The sequence below is a fragment of the Gymnogyps californianus genome, chromosome 28, assembly GCF_018139145.2.
Source record: "Gymnogyps californianus isolate 813 chromosome 28, ASM1813914v2, whole genome shotgun sequence".
NCBI lineage: Eukaryota > Metazoa > Chordata > Aves > Accipitriformes > Cathartidae > Gymnogyps > Gymnogyps californianus.
Genome location: NC_059498.1, coordinates 4810483 through 4821367, shown reverse-complemented (window position 1 = coordinate 4821367; position 10885 = coordinate 4810483). Strand labels below are relative to the sequence as shown.

The window sequence follows — 10885 nt, the reverse complement described above, 5'->3', positions numbered from 1 at the left end:
CGGCGATGGCAGGGATGGAGCCCAGCACTGCCAGAGGAGGTCTCAGCCACAGCTTTCAACTTCCCAGCTAGGACATTAAAAAACAAAACAAAAAAGAAAACAAATAACAAAACAGAAAAGAAAATTAATAACAAAACAAAAAAGAAAACAAATAACAACAAAAAAAACCCCCAAGAAATTGTGTGGGTTTTAAATTCCTTGGCCAAGCCCCTTTCCAGAGAAACATGTCAACAGGCGCTGCAGCCAGCGGGCTGGAGCGGGATGCTCGGGGGGAAACGTGGGTTTTAATTCCTCCCACCCGATGGGCAGAGAGGTGGGAGCGGAGCTGGCCCCGGCGGGACTCCGGCCTCCGCGGCAGAGCATCACCCCGGGGATGCCGACGTGCGCAGGGACCGTCCTGCGCGTGGGTGCTCTGGGTGGGTGCTCTGCCAGCGCCTGGGATGGAGGAAGATGAGGGGTATAAAAAACACCTTTGTGGGCACCGGGCATGGCTGGAAGCAAGAGGAGGCTGTGCCAGCGCCAGGGTACCACGCCGGGCACCTCACCCCTCTAAAAACACCGCCTTAAACCCCCCCTTCCCCGTCCTGGTTTGCCAGTGTGGCAGCTATTAAGGTGATAAAATAGGTGCTTCCCATTTCAGTCCTAATCCCCAAGTTTATAAAGTTTCTCCTTTAGAGACGTGTGCCTGCAAGAGATTGTTTTAAAACAAATTAATCAGGTTTATTGGATCAAATTCTCCGCTGAGAGGCCAGCACGTGATGATCTCTTTGTTTAAATGCTGCATTACTAACTGCCTCGTTATGTTGTTAAAGTTGCAAACCCTTAATGGGTCTCACTAAAGGGAAAATAACAGCTTCTCAAATGAAGAGCCTGCGATAGGGAAGGAAAAGACCATTTATGCAAGGAAGAGTCCCCTGGAAATCGTGTAGAAAATCTGGGCCAGATCTTAACTGGGCTTGTTGTGAGGCTCACCCTCAGGGGAAAAGCAACCTCCAAACAGTTATCTAAAAAAAAACCAATCCAAACCAGTATTGTTCATTATTTAAATGCACAATAAATTCAAGTTATCAAAAAAAAAAAAATCCGAACCAATATTTCCCATTATTTAACTGCTCCGCTTACAACACAAATATTCAAGTTATCCTTTTTATCTGCTCCACCCACAAAGAGGCAATTTTGCAGCGCTCCGGCAAAGGCAGTAGAGGCAGGGAAGGGGCAGGAGGGGAAGAGCATCGAGTTAGGAAAGACAAGTGAAATTTCAGCCTGGTGCCAATCCACAGCCAAAATCCAAGTGACGGAGTTTCACGTGAACGGAAAGAAAGGAAACGTAACTGGTTTTTTAATACTTTTTGGAGCACTCCAAAGGATTGTCTGGGTTTGCATCAGCAGACAAGATGCTTTCGCAGAGCCAGCCTCCTCGCTGGCTGGGGCAGAGCTTTACTGGTCACCATTGAAGGGAAGGCGAAGGGTTTTGGGGCTGCGACGTGTCGCCATCCCCGGCAGGACAGGGTTCAGCTCATTTCCAGCTTCGGTGCTCTCCAGCAATCTGTGTTAAGGGTGATGTGAAGTGAATGAGGGTTAAAAAGCCTCTTTAACTGGTGCTCTTGTCAAATTAGCAGGGCAAGGCGCTGAGGCCGGGGCTAATGAATGGAATAATTGATTAAATATGTCATATTTCTGCCTAGCAGGTTCACACCTTCCCCAAAGGTTTCCAGATGGGGCATAATTATCCCCCAAACTGGCTTCACACGCCAGGGCACGAGGGGAGGAACAGTGACATGGGGTATTTAGACAGCAGAAAATTGCTCCCACAATTAATCCCAGGCACTTAATAAACTCACCAAAGAATAGCAGGGACGGGGAGAGACCCTCTCGGGTTTGGCCCTCGGTGGTGCAGGTCAGGAATAGCTGCTGACACTGGCGTAAATTTTCAGCCTCTGTGCATTTATGGGGTAGCAAAGCCGGCGCCGGTTTTGCTTCTCTCCAAACAAGATGCCACGAAGGGGAACTTTCCCCTCTCCTTGGCTCCCTCATTCCTCTGTCTCAGTCGGGGCCAAGGGCTGAAGTGATGTAAATCAGGGGGACTATATGGCCCTTGGTGGATCGCTGCTGATTTACATCAGGGTCCTTTTATTCCTTTGCTTTCCAGCCAGCAGTCTCCGTGAAAATCAAACCCAGACCAGATCGACGTCCTGGAAAATATTTTTAAGTTCTAAAACAAAATATTTGCTTTATTGAGGGGGGATGAAGCGGGGGGCGGGCGGGAATGATCACTTGGTTTAAGATTTGTTACCATCTATATGATTTCATCTCAACTCAAACCAGCGATGAAGCAGGGCACAAATCCTGGCCGACGCGGTGGCTCTGACCGCAGCCGTGCTGTTGGGGACACGCTGGATTACGCCACTTGGCCGGTGCCTTTGATGGCACCAGGCTGACCCGCACCCACTGCAGAGCCCTTGGGTGCTGGAAAGCAAGAAATTCCCCCGAGCCCAGGCCAGGGAGCCGGGCTTCAACCAGCCCAGCCCCAGCCAGGCTGGCTGCTCAGGCTGCAGCGCTTGGGACAAGCCATTTTTGAGCATCTTTTTGCAGAAAAAAACTTTTCAAATCCCTCCTGGAGATGTTGGAGTGCTGCAAAAGTGAAGGGGGAAAAAATATTAACGTGAACCTTCTCTTCCTTTGCGTCTCTCTGTAACCTTCTTGTCACAGCCGGGTCCCAGACCTTCCTGTGACCGCCACGTCGCTGTCACCTCCCGGGTGCGTGTGTCCCCTGGGCCACCTCTGCGCCTTCAGGTCACCTCCTCATCAGTAGCTCCCGTCTCGCCTCGCTCATGCCGTGATTCATTGCACGGGGGAACAGGTCCTGCGTGCTTCGGGGGTGTCTGACACCATCCAGGGGACGAATCCTGCTCCCACTCGTGTTGGTGCTCCCCTGTGGGGCAGGATCAGGCCCTGGGAAAGGAGGGTGGCATGGAGCACAGCCTTCCCCCTGCACTAGTACCTGCTCCAGCCCCCTCCCAGAGGATGCTCCCTTTAAAGGTCCCTTCCAACCCAAACTATTCTATGATTCTATGCTCCCAAACAGCCCCTTATCCTCCCCGTTCCCTCCGGGATGGCTTTTGCTCCAGCCAACAAGCCAAAAAAGCCAGGGGAGAAGCCCGGGGGAGAAGCCAGCACCGCAGCTCGCTGCACAGAAGAGCCCGGCTCTCACCGGCACCCCGTCTCCCCACGCTCCCCCGGAATTATTGACGGGGCTGGAGATAGCGCGGTTGTTCGTTAGTGTGGCAGCGGTGGCGTGTGGGAGGGCAGACGCCAGGCTGTCTGCTCCCACTTTGTTCGGCTTGTTATTAACTTCTCCTTGGGCTGCCATTAACCCAGAATTCCTGTACTTGGCTTCAGGCTTTCCCCGCGCCGCTCTATCTCCAGCGCGTAATTACAGCTGTTGGGATCTCCCTTTATCTTGGAGGATCTTGTAGGTTTGTTACCTGGCACATGCTTTCCTGCCCCCCCCCCCCACACCCTTCCCTTGCACCCCTTTAATCCTTCCTGCTTTCATCAGCCTCGGTAGCCGGTGCCGGCAAGCCGGCAGATAAAAACCCAGAGCCTCCGTCGCCTCGGCTTTGCACCGGCGAAGCCGCATCCCGGGCGCCCGCCGCCGCAGCGAGAGCATCGCCGGGCAGGTGAACGGCAGCGGCGTGGCTCCCGCATGTCCCGGCTGGCAGCACCCGGCGCGCTCCCTGCCACCGCGTGGGTCTCGGCATGTGTCAGCACCTTCCAGCCCCGAGACCGAGACTTTGAATTGGCTCCGAGCGTGGCCTTGATTTATTTTTTTAATTTAATACCAGTTGACTTGATGTATTTATTTTGGCAGCGGGTTACCCCTCAAACCCCAAACCCTGCTAAAACAGCACGTTCCGTCCCTGCCAGCCCGCGCCGACACAAACAGGAGGGCTGGGACCTGACCCCCGGGCATGCGCCCTGCGCTCGTCCCCGGGCAGGTGCCGGGGTGGCACCGGCTCCTGCCCTCGAGCTGCCGAAGCCGCTGGGAACCAGCCCCCCCGGGGTGAGCGGTGGCTGGGAGCTGGGAGTTTTTTACAGCCTGAAGGTTTGGTGCCAGTTTCTTACCCCGTCTCCCAAGGGAACGCGGAGCAGGTAGTGCCGTCCCTGCGCCCGCCCCGGTGGGCTCAGAGATGGGGCGTCCCCTTGGCACAGGATGGGGCTCAGGGATGCTGAGGTCCGACACCCTCAGACCCCCGACCCAAAACTCCGCCTGTGTGAGGCTGGTATGGAGTCAGGGAGGAGGAGGAGGAGGAGGAGATGGGCTGCCTCTCGTCTGGTGTCACCGCCACCTCGTTGCTCGCCCTGGGCTGCCCCATGCTGTGGGACCCACTTGGAGATCCCCAAGGTGGGGGGATCCACTCGCTTTCCAGCCCCCAGGCATGGCGGGGTGGGATCCCTCCTTGGCATCACCAATGAAACAGAGCTGCGACACCTTGCCCCAGGAGGGGATTTGACCCTGAGGGTCCTCCTCCTCCTCCTACCAGAAGTCAAATATTGCCCCCAAACACCCGTGGGGACACCGTCCTTCCACCAGCACCCGGCACAGGGACCCTGGCTCCTCTGCTACGTGGTGGACATTTTGGGGTACTTATATTTATATTTAATTATGGGTATTTATTATGTCCACCACGTAGCAGTAGGGGTGGGAGAGCACAGGGGGCTGCGAAAGGGGCCTGGGTCCCCTGAGCGTTTGCACCCCGCAGATCCAGCCCGGGAGCCTCCCTGCCGCCACAGGCAGCCTCTGCGGTAGGGGGGGGGACGCAGCCCCCAGCCCCAGCATCTCCCTCCCACCCTCAGCGCCAGGGCGAGGAGCACCAGAGGGAGCGGAGCCGCCAGTAGCTCATCCCGGCAAGCCGGCACCCGTCCCAGGAGCCGGTGAGAGCTGAGTCACCCCGACAGGGAAAGCGAGGAGCCGGGATAAAAGCAGATCAGCGGAGGTTTCTTTTGATACTCACAGCGGCCACGCTTCACCCTCGGTGCCGGCCAAGCCGGGCTCCCTGGGGATGCCTCGGCCAGCCCGGGCAGGGCTGGAGAACATCTGGATTTCTCCTTGTGCCTCTTTTTATTTGCTGCTTCGCCCCCGCTTTTTGCCTGGGTGGGGTTGGGGGATTTTCCACGTTGGCCCCTGGAGTTTGGTGGCCTGGGCAGAAATGGCAGGACAGTTTCTCCCCGTGCTCAAATTTAGGGCTCACATAGGATTTTGAGCCCATGTCGTCCCCGAGGACAGTCCCAAGGAGACTTGCGCTTTGCCCAGCTCCGTGCTGGGATGGAGGGACATGGGGACCCCAGAGCCTGCGCCCAGCACCGAGGGGCCGGTCTGTGGGTCCGGCTGTGCTGGAAATGATCCTTACGGTGTTGTGAGTGAAGGTTTAGGGAGGTTGGGATGGGGAGAGAGGGCAGAAGCCATCAGCTACGGAGGGTCGGAGGCGGGTCAGAGGAAGGGTTGTTGTATTGGGAGTCTGGGGCAGGACATGGTCCCAGTGCATCCCGGGGTTAGCCAGGAGCTCGGCTATTTATATCGGAGCTCCTGGCCCCTGCTCGGAGTGACTCAGACCCGGCATGACGGCCAGATGGAAACATGTTTTGAAGATGGTCTAATGGGAGGGTGGGGACGGGGGGCCCTCCCTGCCAGCATCCCCGGCCGCCTGTCACCCCGCTCCCTCGGGGCTGCTCCTCCCGGGCAAACCCCACGCGGGGTGGCAGCTGAGACCTCGTGGCCGGTGCTCGGCTCGGCACGGGCCACCCGGCTCCCTCCCGCACTGCGTCACCCCAGTGTCCCCAAACCCATCACCGCGGTGCAGCCGGGGCTCAAGGACCCCGTCCAGGGCTTGGCGTGAGATCTGGGATTGCAGGAGGTGCAAATCCTCCCCGCCAGCACCGTCAGGGGCTCCGGCTGGCTGTCCCCAAAGGTGGTGACGGCATCCCCCAGCCCCAGCGGGGGTTTTTGCCCCCAGTTTTGCTCTGGCTGGCAGCCGGGGTGGAGGCTGCGGGGTTCCTCCGGGCCCCACGCACCCCGCTGGGGTCAGGGCTCCCCGGGGCAGTGGGAGGGAGCAACCGGGCAGGTCGGCGCCTGCCGCCGGGAGCGGGGCCCCGCGGGGACGGGGTGCTGCTGACGCCAGGGGAAGGGGCCTCTCGTCTGTCAGGGCGGGCGCCGACCGGGTGGCTCCGGGGCTCCCACCCCTCCAGCACCCTGGGTGTCCTCCCCCAGCACCCGTGAGCGCGGGGACCGGAGAGGCACGGGGCCTCAAGGCCCTGCATGTCCATCCCTCGGTCTTCTGTCCGTCCCTCCCGTGTCCATCCTTCTCCCATCCCTGGTGCATCCCCCACCCCCACCCCCCCTGCATGGGTGAGCTGAGTGCGAACGGCCTCAGCTCCTCCTTGCCCGGGGTCTGTCCCCTCGGCACCCAGGGCTGCCCTGTGCGGGGGGGAGTCATCGTCCACCCCCTGTGCCCCCGATGCAGAGGGGTCCCTGAGAAGGGGTTACCCCCCCACCCACCCAACACAAATTACCCCGCACGGGCAGGAGCACGTGGGTCAGGCCCCCCCCCCCCCCCGGGGAGACTCAGCCAGGACATGGGGGTCGGGGTGCCTCCCCCCCTCCCCTCCCGGGTCTCCCCTCCGGAGAGGGGCCCATTGCTCCGGGCCGGGGCACAGACGGAGGGGGGGGGAACCCCGGGGCGGGGGGGGCACACACACAGAGGGGGCTGCCCCCCCGGGGGGGGGGGGGGGGGCAATCGGGGGGGGTGCCCCGGGGGCGTGACGTCATCGCGGGCGGGGCTTGGCGGGGCGGGGTGGGGCGGGCAGGGGATCCCCCGGGCGCGGGGCCGCGGTGCGGCAGCGCGGAGCCCGTCGCGGGGCGGCGGGGCTCGGCGCGGCACTGCGGGCTCCGGGGGCTGCCCGCCCCGGCCCGGCCCGGCCCGGCCCACCATGACCATGAGCTCCGTGGCCGAGAGCCTGTTGGGGCCCGACCCCTCGAAAGCCGCTTTCCTGGAGCTCGGCCACCCCTCGCCGCCGCACTACCCGCTGCACGGCCTCCACCCCGCCGGCCACCCCCAGCACGACCCGCCGCCCTTCGCCTCCTACGGCCGGCCCGGGCCCTACCCCTACACCGGCGGTGCCCCCCGCCGCCCCACGGCGGTCCCTACCTGCCTTACCCGCCCCCCGGCGCCCAGCATCCCCCGGCCGGGCTGGCCCACGGCGCCAGGCTGCAGGACGCAGGTAAGGTGGGCGCGGGGTGCTCGGCGCTGCACACCCGCCCCCGGGCACCCACCCAGCGGGAAGCGACGGGGATTTACCGGGAAGAGCCGGGACGGAGCCGTCGGAAGGGCTTTGGGGCTGCGCTGGCACGTCGGGGTAGCGGCGATGCGGGGCTGGGCCCGGCGGGGAGGTCCCCGAGGGGACCCGCGGGGGTCGGGGGTGATGTGCCCCCGCTCCCGGCACGCCCGGACCCGCCGGAGCCCCGTGCGGATGGGCGGCTGCGTGGTTGCAAGAAACCCCGGGGATGGGGAGCACCAGAGCCCCGGCTGCCCGCATCCTGCCCCCTGAGACCCCCCGGGTCGGGCAGGCTCTCCCCTCTGCTCCACAGCCAACATGCTCCCATCTCAGCTCCCTGCCCCATCGCATCCCTGCTCCCCACTGTTTTCCCCAAAAGCTGATGCAGGAAACTGCAAGCTGAGCCACTCCAAAGAGAAGCAGCCCCCGGGCTGCCCCACGGAGGGGTCCCGAGCCCAGCTGAGCCCCCAGGCCCTCTGCGACCCCTTGTCAGCTCCGGAGAGCCGTGGCTGTGGCCAGAGCAGACTGTGTGCGGGGCGTATGTGGGTGTGCAGGCACGCTTGCCGCCATGCTCTGCGCTTGCCCGCATCAACCCCGTGCTGCTGAGTGGGGAGCCACGTTGTCCCTGGTGCCTCTCTGAGCCCGGTGGGTTTCTGCCCCACACAAGCCGCGTGTCCCAAGAAGGACCCAGGGATGCTCAAAGGCACGGAGCGGGGAGGAGGTGGTCCAGGATGGGGGCACAGACATCGCAGCGAGGGGCTGCCTGGGGGCTCGCTGCAGCCCCAGGGAGCAGCATGCCCACAGCAAGGGCCCCCGGGGCAGGGGAGTCTGTCTTGCTGCCCCCTCCGTCACCCCGTGGGGCCCTGCCTGGCCCCCCCAACCTGGGTGCACGGCAGAGGGGCCTGTGGCCTGCCCGCTTTTGGGCTTGTCTAGTGATATTAAATTAATAATCCCATCCTTCCCTTCCTCCCCCTGTTTCCCCTTTGCTTTACCTGGGGCTTAAACAAACCAGCACAGCAAAAGCAGGTCCCCCCTACTTATTCCCTCTCCCCTCCAAAACTAACCTCCAAAAAGCAAAACCCCACCGCAGCCCCCAGGGCCAGGGTGGGATGCTTTGGGGTTGGTTGGGTTTTTTTTTAACCTTCCAGCGTGTTGTTTTAACTCTCTGCTCCTCTCCCACCTCAAGAGCACGAGAAGCCCCCGGCCATCGCCAACGGGGAGCTGCGCATCAACGGCAAGGGGAAGAAGCTGCGCAAGCCGCGCACCATCTACTCCAGCCTGCAGCTGCAAGCTCTCAACCAGCGCTTCCAGCAGACCCAGTACCTGGCGCTGCCGGAGCGCGCCGAGCTGGCGGCCCAGCTGGGGCTCACCCAGACCCAGGTACGGCCCCTGCGAGGGGCGAGGGGATGGTCACGGCCCCGAGGATGCGCCATGCGGGGGGCTCGTGCCCTTCGCTGCTCCGGGAGTGACTCCGGATTAAAGTTGCGTCATGATGCCGGGGTGCAACTGGAACCGCGCCGAGCCGTGCCGTGCCGCGGCGGGGGAGCTGGCGCCGGTGGGCCCCCGGGGCTCGGGTTCGGGGCGCCCCTGCTCGCACCTCCCAGCGGCACCGGGACTTTCCCAGCCCTGGAGCCTGGCTGCCGGCCCGGCCGTGCCCGGCGCTGGGCGGCCCTGGGCCGCGGGACGGGGTGAGTGGGTTTTTGAAGGCGATGGGGAGAGACAGGCAGGCGGCAGCGGTGCAGCCCGGAGCCAGGGGCGAAGCGAGCTCATAAAGCCGGGGAAGAGGAGACAAGTGGGAACCTGCCGGCAGCGCGGGGGGGACCGCGGGGAGGAATGAGCGGGGCCACCACCCCAGCGCGGCGGGCCCCACCGTGCCGCACCCCGGCCCAGCCCCGGCACCCGGCTGGGCTGGTGGGGGCCACAGCCCATGCTGGAGGGGGGGACGTGGGGACACATGGGGGTGTGCACGGCTGGGGTCTCCTGGGTTGGTCTGCATTTATTGTACGTTTGTCTGGGCTCCCTCTGCCTCTTCCCACGATCTCCTCCGGCTGCCCTTAGCGGAGTCTCTGGTGGCTTGTAAAGGCTTGAGCTCAGAGCCCGGCTTATCTCACAGACCCCCACGCCGAATCGGCTGTGCCCCCGGGAAAGGGCAGGTGTAGATGGGGGAGACGGGAACCCCAGAAGGGTCTGTAATTATCGATGCTGGGGGTTTATGGGGGGGCATTGGTCACAGACCCCATCCTCCCCCCCTCACCCCTCTCTCTCCCACAGGTCAAGATCTGGTTCCAGAACAAGCGCTCCAAGTACAAGAAGATCATGAAGCAAGGCTCGAGCGCGCCCGACGGCGAGCACCTCCACACCGCCGCCTCCCTCTCCCCCTGCTCCCCCAACATCCCTCCGCTCTGGGATCTCCCCGTGCCGGGCAAAGGGGCCCCCCTGGCCCCCAGCAGCTACATCAACAGCTTCGGAGCCTGGTACCAGCCGCACCCGCAGGACGCCATCCCCAGGGCCCCCATGATGTGATGCTGCCACAGCTCCAGCACTCGCCGGCACCGGGAGGGCCAGCAACGGGGGGGATGCTCTGCTGCCACCCCCCAAGGGACTGGGGAGCCCAGCGAAGCCCTGAGGGACCCCAGCAAATGGAGAAGGAGGAAGAGGAGGAGGAAGGCGACCGCGGTCTGCAGGAACCTGGGGATCGCCTGCTCCATCGTGGTCCAAAGTGAGACAGCTCCAGCACAACGCCCTGGTGTGCCCGTCCCGGCGGGACAGGACTTGGCCTCCAGCCGCAGCCCCGGGTCCCTCCGTTCATGGACATGGGGCAGGGGGGCCCCAAGAGGGGCTGGGGGGCTGGGGAGTCCCTGGACCCCCCGGCCTGGCTTTATTTATAAATACCGTCCGTTATTGTATGTGCCCCCTCCTTTATAAATAGGCTGTACACTTGTAAAGTAAAGACTGCTCCTCTGTACCTGGCGCTCCCTTTGGGGGGGGTCTGTCCCTGGTTTGGGGGAGATGCTTTGGTCCGGGTCCTCGGAGGCTCCCGTCTCCAAAAGCTCCTGGGAGAACAGCCCTGCGGGGATGGGGGCACTGGAGCAGGGGGCTGGGGCTGTGTCCGTGTCCCCCCCCCCGACATCTGTGCAGGACCCACCGCTATTTTCAGACATGCGATTGCTCCCCCGAAATGGAGGCGCAATTATAGTAATTGTGGACCTGGGCCCCTCGGTGAGGGGCTTCTCGCCGCCTCCTCGGGGTAATTACGGGCAATTTGGAGCTGTTGAAGATGTCTCCCTTAATAGGGGTGGGAGAGAGAGGGCGGGGGGATGCGGGGCAGGCTGGGGACCCTGGGGCAGGTCGAGCCCGGGGTTACTGCCCCACGTCTCCAGCAGCCCCCGTGAATACCTAGCCCAGGGAGCGAGGGCGTTTTGGGAGCGGGGGATATTTTTCTGCTGCAGGTTTTACAGTGGGTAACCTCTCCCTTTGTGCTTTTCAGAGGCCAGAACCTGGCTAGAAAATACATTATTGTTATTTCCCATTTTTCCCAATCCTGCTCAGTGTT

General features: G+C 62.5%; 1 protein-coding gene across 1 annotated transcript; it reads left to right on the top strand.

The window, feature by feature from the left end:
- The first annotated feature begins 6987 nt into the window (after positions 1-6987).
- Positions 6988-9860, top strand: DLX4 (distal-less homeobox 4). Its single transcript, XM_050911922.1, is given in 4 exon segments — positions 6988-7174; positions 7177-7278; positions 8519-8712; positions 9604-9860. Coding segments are annotated over 4 exon segments (735 nt in total). The 3' UTR covers positions 9856-9860.
- Positions 9861-10885: the final 1025 nt, after the last annotated feature.